Source organism: Anastrepha ludens, chromosome 2 (genome assembly GCF_028408465.1).
Source record: "Anastrepha ludens isolate Willacy chromosome 2, idAnaLude1.1, whole genome shotgun sequence".
Classification (NCBI taxonomy): domain Eukaryota; kingdom Metazoa; phylum Arthropoda; class Insecta; order Diptera; family Tephritidae; genus Anastrepha; species Anastrepha ludens.
Genome location: NC_071498.1, coordinates 45,906,866 through 45,934,662, shown reverse-complemented (window position 1 = coordinate 45,934,662; position 27,797 = coordinate 45,906,866). Strand labels below are relative to the sequence as shown.

The window sequence follows — 27,797 nt, the reverse complement described above, 5'->3', positions numbered from 1 at the left end:
GGACTGACCAAAAAAAAAAGTTTGATGAAAAGCGGCTTGAAACTTAAAATTGAGTAAAGGCACGAGTGGACCAGCACAAGCAAGAATACTTTTCTCCAATGGAAGAGAAAATATATAGTCTGGTTGGAATAAAGGAATCTGTGGAGGGTGTTAATCCGGATTACCGGGTTAGTTAATCTGATTAAAATTGTAGTGTGACAGACGGTTGTACGCGGATTAGTGAACAGCTGATTTGCTTATTGGATAGTTTTGTCAGTAAAAGATGGACCGCAGGCCACAAATACGGTTATTAGCTGCCCTGATACTAAGAAATAATTATTCATTTTAAAAAATTTTGAATTGCAATTTCTTAAACTACTCCGAAATATTAAAACAATTAATGTAACTTCGAACGTGTTAGTGCAAACTAGCATTTCATCCAGTCTTTCTTGTTCTTACTTTTAAAAGTTTCATTATTTTTCATTCACATAGATATTAACTGTCGTTTTCCGGCAGTGTTGCCATTGAAAAGTAGTTGATGCAGATTAGTTGTACTTAATTCCTGAGATGATTCTGAATTAAGTCGTTAATCTCGATTAACGCCACCGTCCGTCTATGTTATTAGTGTTGCTCCCGTGCAGCAGCAAAGATCCATTAGTTGTATTTATTTTTTACCGATTTGCTATTAGGAAGTCATAAACGCCTCTTGACTAAAAACTAAAAAAAATTGTGTTCTTGAATTTTCCTGATCAAGAAAAAAACAATTATCTTTTTAATAGTGGAAAATAACATCAGGCAAATGACCACCACGACCACGCTTACAAGACAATATCCTTTGCACGAAATTTTCCATAACCGAATTGCAAAGTGACTGCCCTATGTCCTCGATAGCCTCACGAATTCCATCTTTGAGGTCTTGAATCGACCCTGTGCTGTTGGCGTAGACCTTCTCTTTCACGTGGTCCCAAAGAAAAAAGTCACAAGGTGGCCAATTGTGATCACCTCTTCGAGAGATAACACGGTCCGGAAACTTTTCCCGTAAAAGATCAATGGTTTCGTTGCTTGTGTGGCACGTAGCGTCGTCTTGTTGAAAATAAACGTTGACCAGATCAATACCATCCAATTCCGGCCATAAAAATCGTTAATCATCTCTCGATAGCGCAATGCATTCACCTGTAACACCTGTTATTGGAAAAGCCTTAGTAATTTAATAGCAAGCATTTTTATTTGATTATGTTTTCCATCACACAATAATACTCAACACCTTATTAGTAAATCTTTAGCTTTAACAAAACAATTTTTGTACATTCTTTTCGTATGGCTTCTAAAGCAGCGCTTAACGCAGCTACAACTATACTAATTTTATAATACTACGACAAAATGGAAAATTTTTCACATGCAAATTCAACAATTGCACATTACTCTCCCGCACCAGTCTCCAATGCATTGCCCTCCTCATCCACTTCAACAGCCTCACCGCTATCTGTCGCATTTTTATTACTTCTATCAAAACGTGACGAAATCGTCGCCACACGTATGGCCGCCTTGAAGCCAACACGCGCCTTCTGCTTGGCCAGCTTGGCTTTCCAATTCTCATCGCGCGACGGTAATTGATTCAAATACTCGAACATTTCCTCTTTTTGTGGATCGACAATGGCCAGTACAGACATACAGCCATCAACGGTACCCAAGACAATGCAACGTCCATCTTTGCTGCTCTTGATTGCTGTCAATTCGGCCTGCAGGCGATAGTTTGCAATCATTTCTGTATCGGAAGTGCGGAAGACACGTATGGTCTTGCGGCCACTGTGATAGTAGCAAACGTATTCATCGTTCTCTGTGAATAGACAGATCACAGAGAATACACCCTCGGCCACTTTAGGGATAAATGTCTTGACTGTGGTGCCTTTGCGTAGTTCCAACATCTCCAGGCCACCTCTGAAATGGCGCAAAATTTATATGTTTATTGTATTTATTGATATTTTTCATATTTTTATATTTTTTCTTACCTCGTAGGCGCATATAGACCACATTTGCCATCTCTAGTTATCGAACCGCCCCATTTGGGTATGGAGCGGACGTGCTTCTTACTTTTGATATCCATCACACTGCCCTTCTCACTGCTGATCACAGCCACTTGATTGGCCTTGTGCGGCATTGGCACCAAAGAAATTACCTCCTGAAAGTAAGAAAATTATGGCATCAGTAGATCTGTGTAGCTGATGCGCTTGGGGGAGAATTCTGTATTCGACGCCTATATAGAGCATGAGAGATTATAATATTTGTACGAAAATGATTTCTGATGATGACCTTCTCATTGTAAGCAACTAAAAAACGTCTGTTAGCAACCGGAGAAGGCAATCAATAATATTTAATTCGAAACAGAAAGGCTATGCTCCATAGGTATTACAGAAAATGTATGACCTAAATTTCTTAAGCTTGTTTATTTGTGATATTCATAGAAAATCAATGGCTCTGTTTAGAGCCATACTTGCAATGAGTGACTGATCTTTGCAATGAGCTTAAAACTAATTTTGAACTTTATTATCTTCGTGGTGCAGTTGAATAACAAAGCTACGTATGCTGAAGAAACTGTAATGAGTAATGACCAAGGACTTGAAAGCAAGTTGTTCCGTCGAGCTTGAGCTCCAGAAATACATTTGACAACCACTGGTACCTCAACAGGTTTTGAACGTCATTCGTCGAAAGCCCCTCATCATCACTTTTATCAACTTTCGTCCCAAGAATGTTGTAATCGGATACCAACTACTGCCAATGCTAGACGAAGAGCTTTAGCTACTTCAAACTCCAAAGCCTACCCTTGATTGCGCACATGATTTATAGGCACAAGGTGGAACTAAATTAATCATCCAAGTTTGTTTTTGAATAACTTTTTTGGTAAATAAAAAGAAAATGATTTTGAGTGATCAAAATCTTTAGTTTGACCTTTACACACTCTTTTTTTTTTTGTTTTTTTTTTGTTGTCGGGACAACTAGCAAGTGCAGCACTCAGACATTAATTAAGTCCCCATTGTACTACACTTGGATTCCCTTTTAATTTTCTTTAAATCCACCCGATCTCCGAAGAAATCTGAGTAGATCTTGCCAAGGAGCCAAGATGGACGCTTCTTAACATATTGGTGCGAAAGACCTCAAACCTGATTCGAGCGAAGGCGGGGTAGACACACAGGAAGTGGTCCGCCGTCTCATCGTCCTCTTCACAAGCTGGGCAGAGCACACTGTCTGAGATGCCCAACCTTCCCATGTGCTTCGCCCACAGAAAGTGGTTCGTCATCAGTTCAACCAGCCGTCTGCACTCCCCTCTGCTTAATGACAGAAGAGTTTGAGACAGTCGATCGGACATGACAGGTAACATCAGTTTAATCCATCTGCAGCCCCTCTCAGCCTGCCAAGATCGCTTGTGGGTGGTAGTTACCCATTTGCTAACCGTGGCTGTGATGGCCGCAGAAGGGAGTGGCAAAACGGGCTCTGGGCCAAAGAAGTTGGCCTCAGAGCCCATCTTAGCTAAGGAGTCAGAGGTCTCGTTATCCGCGATACCCACGTGTCCCGGGGCCCATGTTAGCATCAGGCTATTATATCTACCGACATAGTTCAGCCTGGATTTACAGGACTTGACTACCCCTGATGTGGTTGGAGGGCTGTCTAAGGCCATAAGCGCAGCTTGGCTGTCGCTGCAGACACATATAGATCTGCCTCTCCATCGCTTTTCCATAACAAAGTTCATCGCTTCTTGAACTGCATACACCTTCGCTTGAAACACAGATGCATGCATTGCAAGAGCAAAGTGCAGTTTTGTCCCGCTGGATTCCACGTAGACCCCAGAGCCGGAGCCATGCTCGCTCCTGGAGCCATCCGTAAAAATGCGAAAACAGTGTTTGCCGGGCTCATTTTCTGAGTCTTCCTACAACTGAGCCGCTGGTAGCACTACACTGTATCTCTTTTCAAGTACGACTCTTGATGGCATGGAGAGAATCGTTGGATCGACGTCCGTGCCTTCTTTGTGTTCCAATGCCGGACAGGGGCCGTACCAGTTCCCATTGTGTTTCAGTCTGCAGATGGCCTTCAAGGCCTCTCCTTGGATGAAAGCATCAAGTGGTGGTAAACCAATCAGAGCATCTGATGCCGGGCCTGAAGTAGTCGGAAAAGCTCCGGTGCAACAGATGGCCACAGTGCGTTGTAGTCTCGATAAGGTCCTCCTGACTCCCACTAGAGAGAGTCTACTCATCCAGACCACTGATGCATAGGTGATAATAGGTCTTATCATAGCCGTGTAGATCCGTAGGACCTTGCTAGGATAATGACCCTACGTTTTCCTAAAGACACCTTTGTACTGCCAGAAAGCTGTCAGTGCTTTGGATGTCTTTGTTTCAACGTGATATTTAATTTCCTTGGATAGCTGGATTGTGACTCCTTTTAGCTTAGGCAGAAGGTGTCCATCAAGCTTCCTCCTTCTGGTGAAGAGGACAATACAAGTCTTGGCGGTATTTGCCGATAGCCCATTCGCACAGCACCAAGTGTCAATCCGATCCAGAGTTTTCTGCACTTTCCTGGACACTCTATTGCTTGTCTGTTTGTATACTGCAGCTGTTTAGTTCACAGGTGTCAAATAAGATTGACGTACGACGCCATTTGCAAAAATTATAAATCTTCGGATAGAGTGATTAATTTTGCGCCACCTTGTAAAATAGAAATGCACACCTACGTGTAGATATTATAAAAAGAAGGAGGGAGAAGTTGTACGAAGGTTGCTGTTTATATTTCTGGCTTTGAGCACTCCTAGTGTTGTCAGGCACCATCTGTCGTTTCCATTGGGAGGCTTGAAATATTTATCATAAACACGTTTTGATTTGTTTGGTTTAAAAATGCATTTCGGCAAACAAATGGAGTTAAAACGTCAACATTTTCGGACGATTATTTTTCACAATTTTCGACAGGGACTAAAATCGCTATATGGCGAGCAAGTGCTTGCACCGTGAAAACTGGTACAATGAATTTTTTCGCTGATGATCGTCCAAAAGTAGGTTAGATTAAATGGATGCCCTAGCTTAGGGCACACTTGGACGAATGTTTAAAATTCGTCCGTTGTGATGGCATACAGGGGAGAGGAGAAAGGAGAAGAAGAGGCCTTGGGATTAGGGACGATGATGGCCATGCATTTTACGACGGCGCCGACGGTGGCTGATTTGCGTTCGTAATTAGCCGTAACAAGCTACTGATGAACTTCACCAAATTGGTGATATTTAGACCAGCTATATCCGCAGGCGCAGCGAGAAAATGAGAGCACAGATGTTTAAATCTTTGCCAGACGAGAGCAGGACAGCTGAGAAGAAGGTGTTGAGATGATTCCACCTCGTCCTCCAGACAGCTTCTGCAGAACGGACTTGAGGCAATCCCAAGTCTCACCGCATGAACACCTAACGGGCAATGCCCGGTAAGGATACCCACCAAATTCGAGAGCTGGGGTTTTGTTAGCCTTAGGAATTCTCGCGAGCGTCCACGATCTACCCGTGGCCAAAAGGATGTCGCGACCTTGCACGTTTGCGCACTAGCCCAGCGCTCGCTGAGTTGACTAGAGGCTTTCCAGAGCAGACCACAGATCCAAAAGTAGGTGTTGTGCTAGAAAATATCGATGCCGTGTGCAAAATTATTAAGCAAAATCGTCATGTCACATACCAACAATAAGATTTTGCATGATATTTCCTTCTTCTTGATTGGCGCGTTAACCGTTTAAACGATTTTGGCCGAGCTTAACAAATCGCGTCAATTGTTTCTTGCTTATGCTAACCGTCACCAGTTGGAAACACCAAGTAAAGCTAAGCCCTTTTCCACCTGATTTTTCCAACGCAGAAGAGGACTTCCTCTACCTCTGCTACCACCAGCTGGTACTGTATCGAACACTTTGAGAGCCGGAGCGTTTGTATTCAATCAGACAACATGACCATTATTCGGCTGCACTATGTCTATTTCGCCGTAGAGCTCATACAGCTTATTGTTCTATCGCCTGTATCATCGATCGCCGTCACCAACGTACAAAGGTCTAAAAGTCTTCCGCAGAATCTTGCTCTCAAAGATTCCAAAACACGCCCCATCGGACATTGCCATCGTCCAAGCTGTTGCGCTATACTATAGGACGGGCATGATGAAATCCTTACAAAGTGTTAGTTTTGTTCGTCGAGAGAGGACTTTACTGTTCAGTTGCCTACTTAGTTGAAAATAGCACTTGTTGCCAAGAGAGATTCTACGTTGATCAGGTTGTAGTAAAAAGGTGTGTTCACGTTGGATCGCATACAATTTAAAAAACGCCCTGGAAACGCGATCCGACAAGGTGCTTCGAAAATTTGTTCAAACGAAAGAGTGTATTGAATAAACACTAAACCCGTTTGTTAGGCCAGAAATATAAATAGCAACCCTCGTACGATTCACGAAATGTTTAAATGAGTAAAAGATTCAATACTTGTTCAACTCACCTTAATAGCACAGCCCTTGAGCAGGATTTTCGAAACAAACGCTCCATTGGTAGCACTGTAAATGGCTAGGCAATCCTTGTTTGCTTTGTCCACCGTACAAACAATCACATAAGCAGAGTCAGCAGAAATGACGGACTGTCTAAAGGGTAGACCGGGTACCATGCGTACGGGATACTCAAAGCGAAAGAGTATAGTGCCCTCTGTGTGCGAAAGCAGAGCAAATATTAATATAGTTCTCTAAAATATATTTTACTACCACCAACTCCACCTACCCGGCACCAAACGCACTGCAGTTATAGCCGTCAGCCGATTTGTTTCCTCTCCTGTCGCAGCAGCCGCTTCTGCTGCCGCAGCTGCAGCTTTATTATTAATATTCGGACATGACACCGTTAAAACTTTGTAGCCATAATCCATAAACGTTAATTGTTGAATGCCCGGTTGATCGTCACGATAGATCACTTGCTCTGAGATGCGATTCCAAATTAAAAATTTGCCAGTCTCCGAGGAGATAATATAACGGCCATCGGGTGTTATTTCGGCATGAGTAACAATTGCGCCCAGTGGACTATCGGCTAACTTGGCAAGCAAACGACCAGAGCGCGTGTCCCAAACACCAACGCAGCTGCGAGTAACCGTGACGCCCAAATCCACCTCGGATAGACTGCAAAGCAAACAAGGCATGTGAACTATTGTTGTAGTTATTTCGCATCCGACCTCCTTTTATAACATATAACACTAACCTGATATTATCGATTTGCAGTTCATGCCGATCAATCACATGTACCTTCTCGAAAATGTTATTAATATTCCACACTTTTACCGACCGGTCAATGGACGATGTCACAACATTATTCCAATTACCTATAGTAAGCGCTTCCAGCTGGATGATACGACCGAAATGTGCGTCGAGTACCTTCGCCAGTTGACGCGTATGCAGGCACCAAACGTAGAGGTTCTTACGCACCCCCGCCACAGCGTAATCCATTTTAGAGCTGACCATTATCGAATTGGATTGCATGATGCGAGTCGTAATGTTGCGTACTCCATGTGGCAACGCAAAGTACATAGCATCCTCGCTCAATCGTTCATCATCCTTGCCGAAATCCCAAATAACGAACCCTTTGCCAGCGGTGCCGAGTAGCATACGATCGTCTTGGTCTAAACGCAGTTGCAGTAACATTTCCTTTTCGTCATTCTCAAAACGTGGCAACTGTTCCTCGAGTATCCAACCGATGGAGTCTGCGCTAGAGTTTTCTTCGAAACGGAACACGCTGACCTGTTAAGATGAGAGTGAAGAAGATGGATGCTATTTCATGTACAATTCCGATGGATGTGCAATGTGTGTCGAGGTGGGCTGAACTGGCTATACCATTACACGGCTTACTCACCTCATAATTCTCCTCACTTGCGCAACCATAAATCTTTGTGCGTGGCTTATTAATGGCTAGCGCGCTATAAAGCAACAAAGGTTCAGAGTGCAGCTCATTGCGACAGGAATCCAAGCGTATACGAGTCTCGTTAATGGAACCGGACCAGAAAATGACATTATAGTCATTTGGTCGCAGAAACTCTATATCTATGGGCAAAAGAACAAACAAATGTTGTAGTGGCTGAAAACCTCCAAAGAAAAGAAATTATTACTCAATATTTCCCAGTCAGTAATGTCGCCATAGATATCGTGCACACCCATCAAATTGCCACGCATATCGAATTGAGCCCAGCGCAGCTTGCAAGTCAAGAAGAGACTGCAGCAAATAAAACAAAAAAAAAAAACAGAAACGAAAAACGCATTTTGCAAATTTTACAATAGTCGCTAAAGCTTCACAAATATACGCACCTTTGATTTAGCAAATACAGACCACTTACTGGCCCATCGCACTCCTCAAACGGACTGTCGATCACAACAAACTCACTGGACAACATATTGAGCAGTACTGTCTGATTGTTGTTGGAATACGCCGCAGCCCATTTATTATCCGGACTTAAGACAAGTTGCTGCATAATACCTTCAATGCCGGGATTAACATCACGCGTGAGATCCGACGTAGAGAGATCAAAAGTTATAAAGTGAGTGGAAATAGAGACCATGTAGCGGAGATCACTCGTCAGACAAAAAGCGAAGACGGCAAACTGATGACCCTCCAGCGAGTACTGCAGAAGATAAATAATAAATTGTTCGGAAAGTTAAAATTAACTAAAACTGCAGTACTTTACTTTTAATGGACCACCCGGTGTGTGCAGACAATGATTTACTGGTATTAGCGAACAATCTTTTGGACCCGAGTGATCACACGCGCGTAACAGCATTTTTATATTACTATTCCCACCGATTTCGGGTAGCAAACGCCCAATTAGCTGCGGTGCCAACATATTCGGATATACGGCAAGAATAGCGCCACCAAGACGCAAAGCGTCTGCGACTAACATCAACTCACGTTTGGATTCTTTATTGTCCGTATTAGCGGAAGCATCTTCGAAATCGGCCAGCACAGCTTGTAGTGGACAACTTGAAAGTTTGGCATGTAGCCAATCATAATTGAAGAGTACATGCTCGAAGAGATCCTTAAAGCGACGAGAACGTACAAAATGGAAGGGCAGCTCACCAAACTAAAATACACGAAGAGAGAGCAGAGACAGAATAAGAAAATGGAAATATTACATTTTACTTAAATTATTTGGTCAAAGGTAATCAGAAATAGAAGTATGCCATTTTTAAAACCGTAAAAATATACCAATGTTTAACATTTATCATTTTATATTATTACTGAGCGCAAGGCTTGGTCTGAACAGATCATAGCCTGGCTTCAGAAGGCAGATTGTTTTTATGAGAAACTTTTCCGTCGCTGGTAGCTTCACTGTATCACTACTGGGGACTGACTTTCCAGAAACAACTTCCTCATAATTTTGATTTATCCAAATTATTCGTTACACCGAGCACAGGATTACTCGGCTACGTTGGTTATCATTGATAGTTATTAATATTAGGCTACTGCGCACTGCGACCAAAAGAGATTTATTATGCAAAGCCTGCTGCGCTACACTATATTTTGAGGCTTTTTAAAAATGTTAGCATATTCTGGGGCTTATTGTTCCACAAATTATATGAAGTTACGGCTATACCACCAATGTGGTATTTCTTATTTCTTTGGATTTCTGGCAGACTTGGAATCTACAACCATCGCTTATTAAAGAGATGAAATAGTTTCACCACAACGGACTTGGGCGCAAATACGTAAGTGGTATCACAAGTAAGCCTCTAGATAAATGGAGTGTGGTAACCACCGTAACCTAACCTAAGTGAAGAAAAACTTCCCATAAAAATCCTTTGGTTTTCGGAGGTGGCATAAAACGGTATGCGAGGCATACCTCCTGAGATATGGTTCACTGTATAAATCTAGTGAAAAAGGCACAGAACATTTTATTTTGCCTAAGGTATGTGCTATGGCGGCTGAGGCTCATGAAGTTGGGTTGCAAAAGAGTTAATATGGAGCGTAACCCAATGTGCATTACAGTACGTTTAGACTTTAATTATTTTATTTTTATTTCAACGATCTTACACAAAAATAAATTATTAAATAAACTGAAGCAAACGCAGCGCTAGTATCAGAGGCTTTCGCTTCTCGGCCTTATGTAGTATCTGCTCTTATCAGCTTAACGTTTGACTTATTTCTGGCGTTTAAGTAGAACTTTAAACTTTGGTGTGTTTAGAGACTTAAAGTAGAATTTTATGGCAAATATTTTTGTGGTGCATTTTAACCCACTATATCTCTCTGTTATGAGTATTTTTGTGTCCTTTCCGCAACAGGGTAAAAAAAGAATCTGTTGGGGAGTTAGAGGGTTAAAATGTTGTCCGTTATTTTTTCCATAGACCTGCTGAAAATCATATACCCTTCCAGAAAAGTATCCGTGCCCGTACCCGTGGGGGTTATGCTGTGCCGACGTATCCAAACGCTCAATGGAATTGAGGTCTGGGGATTGGGGCGATGTGCGCAATTCGTGATTTGTACTATGTAGCAACCAGAGCTTAACATTATATGCCGAATGCTTGGGATCATTATCACGCTGAAACCAGAAATCATCACCAAGCTCCAACTGTTGAACGCATGATGCAAAGCGTCTTTTAGTCTTTAAAATATTTAAATAAGAAAAGTTATCCATTGTTGACTCTATAAAAACAAGTTTGCCAGCTCCTTGCGCCGTCATACACCCGCAGACCATCACACCTCCCCTACCATGCTTCACAGTTGGTGCAAGATTTTCTTTTTTCGAGTGCAGTACCGCTCTTACGGAACCTCCCGAAGCTAGGCAACAACGAACTACTTCTCAAAGATCTTGCAAAGTACCTCGGAGTAGTACTAGACAGTAAATTGCTGTGGAAGCACAACGTTGAGGAAAGATTGCAAAAAGCCAATAATGCGCTGTACGCATGTAAAAGAATGCTGGGCGTTACTTGGGGTCTATCAACCTCATTGATGCATTGGTACTATACGGCAGTAGTTAGACCGATATTGCTGTATGGGGCTCTAATATGGTGGACTGCGACAAGAAAACTGGCATACCTAATACTACTGGAAAGGATTCACCGACTCGCTTCTCTGTCTATAACAGGAGCGATGAAATCCACTCGAACGGCGGCGCAGGAAATGATACTCAGCATGCCACCTATTGACTTTATGGCGGAAAATCTGGCAGCGAAATCCGTGGGGAGGTGAGTGGCTACTGGGGTATTCACCTGTAGAAGCTTCGGACGTAGCTCGGCTCTAAAACTTTAGAAGGAGTGGGAGCGGGCATTTACTGGTCAAAACTACGGATTAGGCAGCCTGTCAAGTTGCCAGACCAGAGCAGAATTTTCCAAGCGGAAGTTTTTGCTGTGGGTAAAGCCGCGGAGCTAGCCTACCCAAGAACAAGAAAGAACTTAATAATTAATATATACGTGGTCAGTCAGGCAGTAATAAAAGCAATAAGCTCATATGTATTAAAAAATGTTTAACGAAGCAGGGAGGCCATAGAAAGGATATCCGCAAACAGAAGGCTGCATATCTATTGGGTACTTAGTAGATGACATAGCAAAAAGTGCTGTTAGACTACCATTTGAACAAGAGAGAACGACATACCAAAACTGCTAAATACTATTAACAATGCGATGGACGAACACATGAAAAAGCGAGTGGAAGCTAGGTGGACTAACCTAACCACATGCAAAATAGCAAAAGTTATGTGTAAAACTAACGACAAAAAACTTACTCAATTCGTACTGACGCTCTCGCGAAAGGGCTGCAGAACTATCATAGGTATGCTGACAGGTAATAATCTATTGGCTGCACATGCATACAAGATCGGGATTGCTAACACGGACAAATGCAAGAAATGCAGAGAGGATATTCAGGAAACTTTAGAACATCTTCTGTGCGTTTGTCCGGCATTATTAAAAACGCGTTTAAAATGCCCGGGAGCCTCACTATTTGAGGATCTGGAGGACGTCTCAAAATGGGATCTCCCAGCTCTGCTTAGATTCGCCAAAAGCGATGGCATCCTACATGATGTCTACTTTCAGTATTAATAGAGGTCGGCCTCCGTCTGCAAACTAAAATAAAACCGTTATTGGGTATGAATATGCCACTGCATACTGCGGGAAATCCCTGTTTTCATGTGTACGGAAACTTTTCCTGCTTCGTTGAAGTGAAGTTTTTTGATTATGTTTTGTAAAATTTATTTTTTAAAGATGTAATAATTGTAGAAAAATTACTGACTAAACATTTCTCATAAAAATTTAAAGTGTTTTAGTTTTTTTACAATGAATTTCTTAATATGTTGATTTCATTTCTTTGTGTAGGAATACTTTTTCTGGCAAGTGTACCTAAAATGTGAGGTTCACATAGTTTCCTATGCCGATGCACTATAAAAATGTAGAAAAGGACGAAAAATTTGAGTCACCTAAAAAAAAAAGGTTGACGTAAATTTTTAAGTCGACTTCGCCTTTTTTATTTTCTCTTCCAGAATCTGTTGTTGTTATAATAGTTTACTAAACCCTGCCAGTGCGTTGTAGCTACCGATCGTCATTGTCTAACTAATCTAACGGTAGGAAAGGTTGAGCCCAGAGGAGAGAGGTGTTAAGAGAGTAGGTTTGACAAGGCATGTGAATAGGTGGTTAGTATCGTGCGATTTGTCTTCACATGCTGGGCATATATTGCGTATGTTGGGGTCGATTCTGGATAAGTATCCTACTATCTATTACAATATCCAAAACGTAATTAAACCACGTTTAAGCGGGCCTCCCGAGGCACCTAAAGCTCTTTGTCTGCAATAGGTGGTGCTTGGCCTCCGGTATCGGCATTCGGATGTCGGGAGTTTAGGAAGGTGGTAAGAGTCTCCCGACGAATGCCGTTTAATGTCAGTCTATATACTGTCCGGACCAGTAGTTGTAATTGTGTTTTGTCCTGGATCTCGTCAGGGTAGTTGAAGAGATGCCTCCTGACATGCCTGGGAGATGGCTCAGGCACTAACAAATGTCTGCAGAGGTGATACGATGTCAGATGAAGTGGTTTCGTTTGCCGATTTACCATAATAATGTACAAACGGGCGAAAACGTCGAACCCTATAAATAAATTCGAGCCTTAATTGTCAACCACCCAGACACGTATGTATATTTTCTTATCCGCTCTACCAGAATCCATTATCGGAACGTTATTATTAATATTTTGTGTATTACAGTGTAATAATAATAATAAATTAATACGCCGAAGTTGACCACAGTGCATATCAAAACACGGGTCGTAGTCGAAATGAAGAAAATAGCTTAATAGGGTGGACTCCCTGGGCTAATTAGGTGAAATAATAATTATAAATAATAATAATAAATAAATAAATAATAAGCGCGTGCTCTTCTGTTAGGTGTTTGGCCGAGCTCCCTCTCCTATTTGTGGCGTGAGTTCTGATATTGTTCTACAAAAGGAACGATCTACAGTTTTACGACGACTCCGAAGGGCAAACGTTTTCATTTTGCTGTTTCATGTACGGAGATTCGAACCTGTGTACTCCCGAATGGTAGTCATGCACCAACCTATTCGGCTACGGCGGTTAAAAGCGTGCCCGCCGTCCACGTTAATTCCATTGAGGGTTCCAAACCTTGCATGCGGACGCATTGTGTTGTTTACGTTCAACTTCTTATAAATAATAATAATATTAATAATATAATTAATGATAGCTTAAGTTCAACTCTTCTTACTAACCTTTCTCAAATTATACCGCTTTGAGCTGCCATCTTTGCTTGTGAAAACCAATGGTTGGATTGGTACCTTTCTGTCCGCAGAACCCTCCTTCTCCGTTAGTCCGAAACGATGCCGTTGTATTTCCGTATACCTAAATGGTTTCGGCACACCACCACCCCATATACCCAAATAATAATCAGCAATCATCGAATGGAAATATATAGCCATGTTCATGTTCTTGAAGTAGCGCTCCTTAGCGGTATCTCTAAATTGTCTATGATACCAATTCATCACATTCACACCATCCGCCTCACGTTCGCTCAGATAATTCGGCAAATCATTGCGTATACGAGTCCACAAAAGCGGCGGTATGCGACGCACTGGCGGCATATGGTACTGATAAACATCGTCCAACACTTTGTCATCCAACGAAATGAGATCCTCCAGTTCGCTCTCAGACAAACCCGACTTGGCGGCGGTGATATAGGCCAACGCATGAAAGACCAAAATACGACCATGCTGTTTTTCGATACGTTCGAAGAGCATCATAATCGAATCCATAACGGTGTTGGCAAGATGTGTCTCTTGCGGTTTCGTATAGCTACGCCAACGACAGATCTCGGCAAAGACTAGCTTGACGAAAATAGGCAAGGAACATTTACTGATGGCATTTGCAACCAAACGCCACTGATAATTATTCAAATCACGACATGCCGTCTTCATCCACATTTTTATTACATTCATTGCCAGATCTTCGCCTAGCGCAGTAACCTCGATAAAATTTTCCTCAATATCGATCATTTTTCGGAGCACATAATACTCTTGCGAAACGGTCGGATTGGATTCCTCGTTGGCGCATGAGATGATGATCTATAGATTGTTTTGTAGGAGAAAATGTGTGTGGTGGAAGATAAAAAGAGGTTGAAAGTGGTATTAATTTGCTCGCTAGTTCTGAGTGGGTGCGTGCTTACCATGCTTATAAAAAGGGATTTGCTTACTTGAGGAAAGTGCTTGAGAATATTTGTTTTGGTGATATTTTTTATTTGAGGTGAAACATTTTCCTTTGTGGTGTATTTACAAAATTTCAAGAATTTCGATTGTTTAGAGAATTTTTGACTTTGTTCTAGCAGCCCAGGTCAAGCAATTTGGAGAACTTATACAGTTAGAACCAATATCACATGCTCATGCACTAAATACATAACTACGGGTATGTACGTGGACATAGCCATACACTTACATGTACATAGCCACACATACAAAATTCATATTCATGCAGATGTACTGATATATATACAGAATAGGATTTTATAGAATATTTTTTAGTATAAAGAAAACATGCAGAGGAGTAAAAAGTCAAGCGATTTACACGGCAGTGACGTGTCATTACTTTGGGCGACGTGTGTGACGCCCACTCACCTTACAGTGTGGTGGCAAACGCGTGGGTATCCAGGACACTTTGTTTGAGTCTTGTGTGCCTGTCAGCTGATCGACCGAGTCAAGATACAAAGTTAGCGGTTGGTTCGCGCTTGCATAAGTTAGTAATTGCTTAAAGTGTGCTGTTAAAGGTACAAGATCGTCGGGTATATTCTCGAATGGTAGCATATAGTTGTAGGAGATCTGCATTGGAGGCATATTAGTATGAGTATATATGAAATTCAGATTAAAATAGAAATATAATATAATATAATATAATAATTTTATGCAAGAAAAATATAGAGATCTTGGCTATTGCATTATTCTAGATGCGATTCAAAACTCACTCACTCACGCACTCACTCACCTGTTGACAAATCGAAATTAGCGTCGGCGTTAGCGCACTCGAATCAGGTGTTGTGCCCAGGAAGCGTATCACATTGATTGGCCGTTTGCTGGCAAACCATTCGCTCGCCACTAGTGAGGCACTTTTCGCCAGCATCGATGTCTTGCCACAACCTCCTTCGCCATAAAGGACAAGTGGTTTATCTGAATCCCCCAGCATATAGCGCTTGATATGTTCTAAATTATCTTCACGTCCATAAAATACTTTTACCGAATTATTGCAAGCGTGCAAATGCTGTAGGATTTCAGTCACTATCTGTCCCTGTGCACTGGAGTCTTCTTTGCGCATCGCGCGATCCACCAGTTTGACGATGTTCTTGTAGAAATGCGATATGAAATGATTCAGATACTCCTCGTGTGTTTCAATATCCAGACCCTCGCGTCCAATCCATTCGACTGTGTACCTTAGTTGTGCAAAAACAAAAAAAAAAAAAACAACAGAGCAGAGAAATCAGTTTGGGTTGTTTCAATCGACGCAGCATGACACCTACTTCTGCATATTACTCGTTTCAATCTTGTTTGGCAAACGCACATCACGCAAATCACCCAGCAATTTTGCCGATTCTGTATCCAAACTACGATTTATGATATCCACAAAGAGTGAAGCTTTCTTGAGATTTTGCAAATTTATGTTGTTGATGTAGCGCACATAGGCTAGACAATGGTTTTTGGTGTTCCTCACATTCAATATGCCGTTGATGACCTCGCGTTCAGTCACTAAATCAGGGAAAACAGGAGATTGTTAAATATTGTTTTTCCATAGAGTGTTGTTGTAATAGCACAAGAGTGTTAGTTCGTGCAAGCGAATGGTTCATGTACGAGCAGTCTCGTTAGCATAGACCGAAGAATGATATAATACAAGATTGCGCCTTCCAAACGGCTGTGACATCAGTACAGAAAATAAAAAGGCAAAACGAAGAAGAAGAATGGGCGAAAGTAAGTCGAATAGAATACTATATATCTGAGTGCGTAGGTTCGAATTTTCGTGCATGAACTAGCAAAATGATAGCAACAGTCTCTTTCTCTGTAGGATCCCCACCGCTTCTGCAATAGGGGTTGTACGGAATTCCAAGCTTCTCCGCATGAGTACCGATCACCCAGTGACCAGTGAACACCGCAATGAGTTTGGAAATTGAATGGCGGGGGATTCCCATCACCTTAAGCGTTATGTTTATATCGTATTGAGGCATAGTGTTTTTTGAAATAGCACTCGATGAGAGAGACCTCCATCTGTCTTGCCCTTTTTTAAGAAAGAAATTGTGTAGTTTCCCTTTAAAAACGGTCAAGGGTATATCGATGTCTGAGAAGGGGACAACTGAAACCGGTTCTGTCGATACCTTCCTGGCAAGCTCTTCGGCAGTTCCATTTCCCTCAATATTCTTCTGCCCAGGAACCCAGATAAGGGAAAGGTATCATGCACGTTCGAGACGTTTGAGTTCTTCCTTACAGGAGTTTACCAGAAGAGAACTGCAATACGGCAACGACAGGGATGTTTCCCTCCCAAAGGCGATCCCTAAGCACTTTGCATGCTTGCAGGATCGCGAAGACCTCTGCTTGAAAAACGCTGGTAGTTTCCGTCAGTTTAAAGGAGACCGAAATATTGGCTGAATTAGAGAAAAACTCCGCTCCCAAATTCCATCTCGGATCCGTCAGTGATAACAGAGGTACCTATATCCGTACCGACTCTCCCCTTTTTCCAATCTTGCCTGCTCGGAAAGATAGCCCTAGCACAACCCTCAAAACCCAGTTTGCGGTTGGAGAGATCATAGCGAAATACAGAGAAGGAAGGGGAGATCTGCTTCAAGATGCCACTATGTCCTACAGGAAGTTGCCTCTCCTTCAACCTAATAGCGCTCTGAGCAACAATGGATTTAACTTGAAGATTCATGGAAAGTAAGTGCAGAATAACGTTGAGGTCAGCAGTGGGACATGTTCTACAAGCACCAGTGATGCCCACACATGCAGTTTTCTGCACTCTCTCTAGTTTAGTGGTGTTGTAGACCTTCTGAAGAGCTACCCACCAAACTAGGCAACCATATGTTAAAATTGGCAGAACTACTAAGTTGTATATCCAAAGTACGACACCTGGCTTGGACTCTATTTTTTGCCGAACATAAATTTACAGTCGTAGAAGGCTATAATGGTCTTCTTAACTCGATTTTCTATGTGCAGCTTCCAGTGGAGCTTGGGGTGAAGTATTACACCAAGACACTTGACTTCATGAGAGTGTAAGACACTGGTTGCTTAGTCTTGGAAGCTTAAAAGGTGGAGGATTGTATTTCCTGGTGAATAGAATCAACTCCGTTTTGTCAGAGTTGACTCTGAGACCGCAACTGGTAGCCCAACTACTGAGTGTAGCCAGTGCACCTTTCAAAATTTCAGCCATTACTTATGGGAAGGGTCCTGAGACGATTAGGACTAAGTCATCGGCATATGCTACCACCTTTACTCCACCCCTGTTAAAGCGAGTTAAAGCTTCGTCAATAGCTACTAGCCAAAGGGGAGGCGAGAGAACGCCGCCCTGCGGTGTACCCTTATGTACAGACCCAGTGATTCTAGCCCCTCCTGCCACACAAAATGATAGACAAAGTTTTTTCTAATAGTGGTTGATACTCGGCAGGCAATGGCAAACCTCCGAGTGTATTTCTGTCATGAAAAGGCTCCTCATAAAAAACCGTTTGCCGTTCGGAATCGGATTAAAACTGGAACAACATCAAGATGCACGGCTCAAATAAGAGGAGGAGCTCGACCCATCACTTAACAGAACTGTACTCGCCGTTTTTTTTAGGGACTGTCTCAGTTCACGATTTACTTTTGCAAAAGGATAGACACATTTACACTAGTCCCAAGTCCGATTTCGCTCAAACACAAATTTCCAGATGTCGAGAGGTGTCTTTACCTGCCCGAAAACGAACGGTTATCGGTCCTATGGTGTAAATTTGCCCTTAACAGTTCCCTGCTTCATTTTCCACTTTATTTAAAAAATTCTAGTCCTATCTTACCTGACATGAAATAGTTGTGCACACATTCCTTGTCCAGTTTTGCACTAGCACCCAAAGAAGCTGCAGCTTTTCTTAACAGTTTCTGCATTTTATTGAGTGTATCCCACCAGACCGCTTGATCTTCTGCTTGTAATTTAGGTACACGCTAAAAGATAGTAATTGTATTAGCACGCATAAAAATAAAATTTTAATTAATAATAGCTTAAAACTGTCTAACAAATCCTAAAAGTAATACGCTTTGGCTTAAGAAATAATGGCAACGACTAATTCTGATATCAGCTACTGATCAGTAAGATCAACGGCCCTCGGAAAATTTTATTTGAGAGAGAAGAAATTTAACGATGCATAGACCCTGCGCTGGCTTTAAGTTAACGTTGTTCATACTCTGATTATTGTCTGAAAACGATTACGTAATCTAGAGTCCAAAGTTAAGTTAAAGTGTACGCTGCCTATCAGCCTGTATGTGCTCCATGACACTGAGCTTAAACTTTCTGACAGTGTTAATAATCCTTGGATCTGTATAGCAGGCGAATTTTAGAGTTTGGGATCGATGATGTTTAATAGCCTTGAAGTATTTAGTTTTCGTATTTTTATTTTCTGAGCTCAAGGCCGGCTTTACAATAAAACATCAAATTAAATTATTGCTAGTATTTACTTAAACTATAAGTCATCTTCAGGAACTCTTGATTGTGTCGAGCCAGTCAACCAGTCGAAAATCAAAAAATAACTAAAGCAAAAATTAAATTTGTTGTATATAGATGATATTTGTTAGTAATAGGCAAAGTTGAAATAGACGAGATCTGCACTTTGAAGGGTCTACTGGATATTCAAAGAGGCACTTTATGGGAAAGAAGATTACTCTAGTCCTATGACTACATGCCTTTAAGCTAATCTAATCTTTTCAGTCAGTTCTGCCAAGGAGTCTGTGCCTGTCTAGCTCCTTGAAGGTGGATTTGAATTTATTTATTTGAAAAATCTATTTTGAAACGTCTTAAGGCCATGGGACTGATTCAAGCGAAGTTACAATGAATACCGTACGAGTTGAAACCGAAAGATGTTGAAAGATCATTTGCTTGTGAACAGTGGCTTTCAAGAAAAGAAAAAAGAAACTTCTACTTCGATTTTACAACTTGTGACCAAAAATTAGTTCACTGCGATAATGCGAAGCACAGAAAATATGGGGAAAGTCCGAACCCGCTTACTCGATGGCAACCAAATCGAATGTTTACGATATCAAGTTTTTGTGTAACCAACTAGGTGTAATATTTTTTATTATGAACCACTAAAAGCGAAGGAACCTATCACTAAGGCCGGTGTAGAATGCAATTCATATGTTTGAACCGAGCAATGAAAGGCACACGATCATAGTATCAAGAGAGGCACGGCAAAGTTAATTTCCAGCCTGAAAAGGCTCGGCCTCAAGTCGTAAAAGGAGCAAAAATACACACCGAAACTCTGCAATGGGAGGACTTGTCTTAATGACCGCAATTTCTAGAGATATTTCTGTCATCTATCACTTGTTTCGATCGATGGCATCTGCTTCGATCGATCAACATTTTTACTGTTATGAAGAAGTCACAAACATGGATCGATTCATGGGGTGCTTCAAAAGGCAAGGACTGCTTCCGGAGTGGAATCCATGTAGTACCAGAAATATGAGAAAAGGAAGTGAAAAACGATGAACGTAATCGATGAAACGTATATATACTACTGTGGGCAAAAAGTAAGGTGAATTTGTTTGTCAACGTTCGCGGGATTAAAATTTCGCTCTAGTTATTTTTTTCATGAGTTAGCAGCACTGTTAATAACATCTGGGCCAACTTTCATGTGAATGTCATTATCAGTAATATATTTACGCTTGTGTTTACCAAACGACCAAGAGTGCATTTTTCGATTTTTACAATGTCTGATTTGATTGAGCAGAGAAGTGGCATCAAATTTTGTTTGCGGAATGAAATTTCGGCTGCGGAAACGTTTAGCATGCAGAATGCATTTGGTGATTCGACCATGTCGCAGAAAAATGTTCATAAGTGGTACAAAGACTTCAAAGAGGGTCGAGAACGTGTTGATTACTTGGAGCGCTCCGGACGACCATCGACGTCAACAGATGACCAACACGTCAATAAAGAGAAGGAGTTAGTGCTCAAAAATAGTCGGTTGACAGTTAAAGACCTTACTGATATGATCGGAATATCAGAAAGATCTGTGAAGACCATTTTGAAAGACCATTTGGGCCTACGAAAAGTCAAATCTCGTTTGGCACCGAAAACTCTCAATTTCTTGGAAAAAAGTCGTCGCGTTGATGTGTGTGATCATTACGGGAGATGAGACTTGAATTTATGCTTACGACCCTGAAACAACCGACCAATCAAGCGAATATCGTGCTAAAGGCGAGGCCAGACCGAAAAGAGCACCTCAAAGTCGTTCAAAAATAAAGGTCATGATGACAGTTTTTTTCGATTATCGTGGTGTAGTGCACTATGAATTCCTTTCATCTGGCCAAACTGTTAAAAGAAATATTATTTGAGCGTTATGCGTCGTTTACGTGAAGCAATTCGTCTAAAAAGACCAGAATTATGGGCCAACAACTCTTGGTTTTTGCATCACGATAATGCACTGTCTCACACTGCACTCGTTCTTCGTGACCAATTCGCCAAAAATTCCACGCTTACCGTTCCGCAACCACCGTATTCGCCTGATTTGGCTCCGAGTGCCTTCTGGCTATTCCCAAAACTCAAGAGACCACTTTGGGGAGCGCGTTTCGAGTCGATTGAGGAGATAAAAGCTGGATCGAAGAAGGTGCTGATGGCTATACCGGAAATGGACTATTTGGCATGTTTCGGGGATTGGGAAAATCGTTGGCATAAGTGTATTTCATCGAGAGGGGATTATTTTGAAGGGGATGAAATTGATTTACAAGAATAAATAAAAATTTTTCATTTTACAACCAAATTCACCTTACTTTTTGCCCACAGTAATAATACCACTTTTTAGAAAAATGGCTTAAATTTTGAGGTAAAAAACTAAATAAAAAGTAAATTGTACACTTATAGTAAACCCTTATACCTATGTATAAATATCTGTTTGGAAAGTGGTGTAATTCCACGTTATATGCTTTACCTGCTTATCTTAAGGCTTTCTAACTGATCAACTGGCTTTTAAGAAACCCAATTCATCGGCAAGTGAGAGCGACACATCAAGATTTATCAATAAATTTGTTTATTCTAAAGGGTGGTTTAATTTTAAGGGCTGGTGTTGATTTTGAATAAAATACAATTGTTTTAGAAAATTATTGTCATTTCTCTTTATTATGATAATATTGGTATGGCTCAATTACGTATGGTCCAAATTTGTGATGACGCATAATTGAGGCCCAATGCCGTTAATGTGTCGGATTATCTCATCCTTTAACTCTTGAATTGTTGCTGGCTTATCGACGTACGCCTTTTCTTTCAAATAAACCCAAATAAAGGTGTAATTCACATTCAACATCGGCCCTTGAAATTGAACCACCCTTTATTATTCTATATCCTGGTTATACTTTTCTATTTAAAGTTTCTACCTGACGTTCACACTTCTCAACAGTCGTTACCTTGTTATTAAAATTGATTAGAATCGATGAGATAGGCTGCAACACCGACATTGGCGGTACAGCGTTACTATCTTTTTTGTACCACAAATCAAGGAGCGCACGATCGACACCCATCGAGGTGAGTTCTTCACAAATCAATTGCAATTCCGAGGACACAATGTATGTTGGTATCGGTCGGTAACCATATTTTTGACCCAAAAACACAATGAAATTTGGACCCATCGAAAGGCGCTGACAATTTTGAATCTCACGCATACACAATTCTGTGGTCATGTGATCATCGGTGGCTTCATCACGGACACCCCAACGCATGTCGACAACCTAAAAAAGGAGTAAAAAATAAAAAGAAAGAAGAAAAGTTGAATTAAATGGGAAAAAATAAATTATGAACGGAGGAAGGAAATATAGTGGAATTGTGATAGTTCATGATCCAAGTGCCCACCAAAATATTAAAAGTTATCGCAATTTTCGAGATAACGCAACTATGAGTTATAAAGCAGTTTTACAAAGAAAAAAGTGACAGTTAAAATCGATTTGCGGTTTTTTTCTTTTTCCTACGAAAAACATTTTTGTCAGACTCGAGCGACTAGAAAGAACATAAACCAGAGAAAAATACACGAGTTATTGCGTTTCCATTGTAAATTAGGGGCATATGTTGAAGGGGTTGGGTAAAACAAATATTTATGTGAGATTTTGGTAAAAAACACTTTAAAGATTTTACTCTTTTGCTGGAAGAGTGTCAGTTGAGCCAGTCAATTTGAACTTAAAAAATATGTATAACCGGCTTTGTTTCGACGGCTGACAATTCTGAATAAAAAAGTCAACGGAAGTATATCTCTAAGCCTTCTTATTTTTAATTTTATTTATTATTCCCCAATATTTTTTTTAATTTTGCTACATTTTTTTAGAAGCAAATTTTTGGGTACGATGAATTATTATTATTCAATAGCTTTTGATAATTAATTTGGTCAAAAATCCCCGTTAGAGAGCGCAAAATGAACAATTCGACTACTTTTGAAGGAAACATCGATTTTAGCTACAATCTAGAATGTTCCGAAATGTAGAATGTTCGCTATAATTCAGTATATTTTTCATTGTAATATTGTACTGTAATGGTACAAGCATTACAAAGAAGACAAATGCGTATCTTATTTTTTAAATTATTTCCTCTAACTGGGTCGCTGGGCATTTACTTACTTTTGAAGTGGAAGAATGTCCATAGTGGTAAGATGGGACCTGGGTGAGCAGGATATGTCAGCGAAACAGCTGATCAGTTTGTTAGGGAAGAAATCACGCCGTATCGTTATGGTCCCACCAGCCGTAGCGCTATCTTGCTGAAACTATATGTGTGTACTGAAGGAAGAATGTTTTCTCATTATTGGCACAAAATAATCTTCAGCATTCGCTGATAAGAGTAAAAAATGTGGTCGAATTATTCCACTACTTGATAATGCACACCAAACCGTCACTTTCGGGCTGTAAAGTGGCTGTTGGCTATTGATGTTTCAATAGTGGGCTCTGAAATGAGTATCCATGATTTTAACGCGTTGATCCGTTGTGTAAAACTGTGCATCTGTCAAAGCTGATGTAAAAAAGAGGTATCGTATGAGAATTATGCACTACCGACATGTAGGCGTCGCTTTTGATAACCTCTTTATATTCATATGAAGAATTAAATCAGATAAATCTGTTGCTGATCGACTTATTCGAAAAACTCCAGACAAGCTGTAATGCACTCGTATTCAGTGCTGTAATAAAATAGGGAGACTGCAGTATGGGGCCACTTTCAAATTCTCGACGATTGCCTTTCAAATTTCACTCTTCGATTGAGGTAGATTTCTGAAACTCGTAGGTATAAAAAATGTGTTCTACCGCTTTGAGTTTGGTGTTGTTCCTAGTGAACCGCTAATATAAATCATAATGGATCTTTTCGCTCTAGAATGGCATCATCCCTTTATAGTGTCAAAATTTGCTTGTCAATACCTAACCTTTTAAAAAATATTCGTTTTTTTATACTTTACTCTTTGAACTTCTTCAGTTCAAAAAAAAAGCTTCAATTTATTTCTAATTACAATATATTCTTCATAACTCATCATAGGTAAAAGTAAAACTTTTGATTTAAAATTTCCCTCTCAAATAAAAATTCTACAGGACAAAACGATATGCTTTAACGAACAAAATCAGATTTCACAAACTTACACTTGATAAATGAGACTACGCTAATCTTAATCCTTAACTCTCGACAATATATTCTTACCTGAAATTCAAGCCCATGCTTCTCTCGACAATAGTCCTTAATGCGAGGATAACACTTGGCCATCAGCGTGTTGCGCTCCATTGTGGTATCTAATCGGAATTCAATTTCAAGGTCAACAAGCAAATTCGCCAACTTATGTAATGCCCATCAAATAATCTGGCAGAAAACGTGCGCTCACCTGTGAAAGTCGAACTAGTAAAAATACGCACAATTTTCGAACTAACTGGCGGCAAAGACTCGAGTGAGCCCGCAAAAATCGAATCAATTGTACGATCATCCATTTTGTTGGACTCTTTTGCTAACTAAGAAATGTTCACAATATTTCAAACAATTATTTTCTTCAAATTCCAAAATGAAACTAGAATTTAAAGATTGTGAATTAAAATTTCGCCGCCATTCACTTTTCAGCACAATTATTTTTTCACAACCACTTTTGTTGAAACTCAATACGCGACTGTGGTGGAAATTATTGCAACGTGAAAAACGTTAAATCCGCATTGACAGCTACATAAATTGGCCAAAAATATCACAAATGGAGTTTTGTTGTTTGATCGATAATATTTTTGAGGCAGCAGACCGGCACATACATTTGCAAACGAAATAAGGCTGCCAGGAAGGCAAGCAGGCAAGCGAGGAGGCAGCAGTAACAACATATAGAATAGGATAACAAAGCGGTAGATAACCTGTGCGCAGGAGAATGAAGTGCGGGAAATGCACTGCTGGGAATGTGAATGTGAACCGAAATGTAGTTCCTTAGTAGTGCCTTTGAAGAGCGCATCAACATCAACAACTTGCTCATAAGTAATTTACTGACATAGGCGGCATGCAACATCACTTAGCGGTGCGACACTCGCAACGCTCTGATAACGCTGTGAATAATTACAGGCGATTTGCGTAGAATATTCCTGCGCCAATATTAATTTTAAATGAGTTTTCCAAGTAAAATTTATAAAGACTAATTGGACGCAAAGGTGCATAAATAATACATGAAAGTATTCCATATATGCTCGTATCCATAGTAAATTTACATACTAATTGGCATATTTATTGTTAAGCTTACTTTTGTTGTCTATGCCTTGTCTAACATTTTATGAGGCTCATAATGTCGTCAGACATAAGCAAATAAGTTTCCTTCCACCTGCGTGTCCTCAATAAAGGACCTGTTGCTTCGAGTCAATACACCCTGTGAGTATTTGTTTGTATGCATAAATATTATATAGTATATACATATGTACGTATGTACGTATGTATAAGTGCAATGCTTCATAAAATCAGCAACAGTTGTATTATGGGTTCTCCGTCAATCGGTCGGTGTGTATGTACATACATACGTATCTCTAGTTTACCTTCATAGCTATTTTTTTGTTTTCATTTTTTACACTTAAGTACTTACTACAGCGCGTGCCCTTAGTGGGCGTTTTTCTCCATTGTCCTTGCGTGTTTGCGGTTGATTTTGTGTTGCGTTGCACCTTTCACTGTTATGCCTTTTGGCTTTTGTTGTTACTCGTCGTTTTCATTGTTATTTCGACATCATCGCGTCATTTTATTGGCGTACACACTTCAATCATTCATAGTCATCAGGTTTTCTTGGCAGCCCGTACCGTAGTAAACGTCCGTCATTCATCACTTGCGCATGACTTTCGTGTAAATTGTGTTGGAATGGTAAAAAGGAAATTTCAAAGTCAGCGCTTCGGTAGTGAAAGTTTGTGACTCTTTACGGTTCACTTTCAAAGTAGATAAGTACTAACTTTCATTCATTTCTAAATGGAATGTCTGAGGGCAGCTCATGGACTGCGACTGTAGGAGTATTTGTGTCCCCTTGAAATCAGTAAAATAAGTAAATTTGATTCCTTGTCAGTTGACGGCGAAGCCTTTATTTGCACAAATACATACAAGGTGCGTTTCCAATTACAGAACTTTCTAAAAATATGAACAACAATTTTTTTTCCTCAAAATCGATTTATTTTGTTCAAAATACAGAGTATCTTAGATTTAGCAATGGGGGTTTTAGCTATTCGTGCGGATATCATTCGGCAAGTCAGTGCAAGGCTTTTTAATGGCTCAATAAAGTACTTTATTTTTATCTGCAGCGCATTTTTCCGAAAAGGTCAAATTAGGTGGCAGTCGCCAACGAGTAGTGGATAATTGAAATTTGAATAAATAAATAAAATTGGCGTAAGTGTCGAGAGTACAAGTAAGAAATAAAAATAAATTCAATGGTTACCCTCCTGTCGCCCACTCAGAACGATGCATGCAATTCCTTTTTTTTGTTTTGACGTCCCAATAAATCAACTGAAAGTATTTCGAATTTTCAAGGGTGCCAAAAAAAAAATTATCAATTACACCAATTTAATCAGTCTGGCACTTTGTGATATCAGAGTTTATACTCTCCAAAAAAAACTGATCTTTTTGCCTGCAAGCTCACCGAATTATTAGGTGCGCAACTAAGTTCCCGCTGTTTGTCAATAGATGCCGCCAGCAGTGTATGCTAGTCGATTCTAACATAACCCCAACGTCATAAACCAAGCTTAGACATATGGTAAACAAACTGCTTCAACACATTAGTGATTTTGTTTTGGTATCATATACTTTTGGTTTTGTGAAAATGTCTGATTTTGTGCCGAATATTCGTCATTTGCGGGTAGTGTTGATTTTCCTTTTTCATTCGAAAAAAACGACGGCTGAAGCGCATCGAGAGCTACAAAAAGTTTATGGAGATGCTGCTTTAAGTGAAACAACGTGTCGAGATTGGTTCCGTCGCAAAAAAGGTGATTTTAATGTTGACGACCGTCCGGCCCTCGGATCAGACTTAATATTTACTTCAAAATTAAGAATATACGAGGGGACTAACAAAAGTTCGGTAAACTAAAGTGAAAAAATAATAATGTTTTATTTTTAATCTAAATAATGTTTTATCTCCTCCATCTAATCACCATTAATTTGAATAAATTTTTTTTATAAGTAAATCCACTGTTGAAACAGTCATCAAAATTGCGATTTTGCAGCTTTTTAAGTTCAGCATTAACCGCATTTATAATATTATCTCTTCTTTGCTACCAAAGACTTTTCCTCTCACATGTTTCTTAATTTTTGGAAATAACCAGAAATTACACGGCACCAAATTCGGAGAATATGGGGGTGGACGAATTTTTGCAATGCCAAAAAGCGTAATGAAGTTACTTATCATTCCGGCAGTGTGAGCCGACGCATTTTCGTGGAGTAAGAATGTAGCGCTGGAGTTCTCGTTTTTCCTATTTTCAAGTAAATTTTTGAACACTTGTGGTAAGCAGTTTTCAGTATATTATTTAGCAGTTACTGTCTGAGAAGCATCTAACAGAATACCAGCACCTATTTTTGCTCTGATGAAGTAAACCGACATCATAACTTTTGTTGCTGTTATTTGCTGCCTGGCTTTCACAGGTGGATTTGCTCCTTTCGGCCTACATACCATGG

At 40.4% G+C, this 27,797-nt stretch overlaps 1 protein-coding gene across 1 annotated transcript; it reads right to left on the bottom strand.

The window, feature by feature from the left end:
* Positions 1–1,193: 1,193 nt before the first annotated feature.
* On the bottom strand, positions 1,194–24,744 carry LOC128870370 (NACHT and WD repeat domain-containing protein 2). Its single transcript, XM_054112987.1, has 17 exons — positions 24,523–24,744; positions 24,345–24,433; positions 22,088–22,408; positions 18,496–18,640; positions 15,985–16,210; positions 15,456–15,897; positions 15,092–15,292; positions 13,697–14,545; positions 8,682–9,074; positions 8,305–8,618; positions 8,109–8,212; positions 7,856–8,043; positions 7,208–7,743; positions 6,740–7,128; positions 6,468–6,667; positions 1,989–2,158; positions 1,194–1,917 (listed from the first exon to the last, which is right to left on the bottom strand). Exons 1-17 carry the CDS (start codon positions 24,623–24,625, stop codon positions 1,398–1,400), a joined length of 5,190 nt encoding a protein of 1,729 aa, XP_053968962.1. The 5' UTR covers positions 24,626–24,744; the 3' UTR covers positions 1,194–1,397.
* Between the last annotated feature and the right edge of the window lie 3,053 nt (positions 24,745–27,797).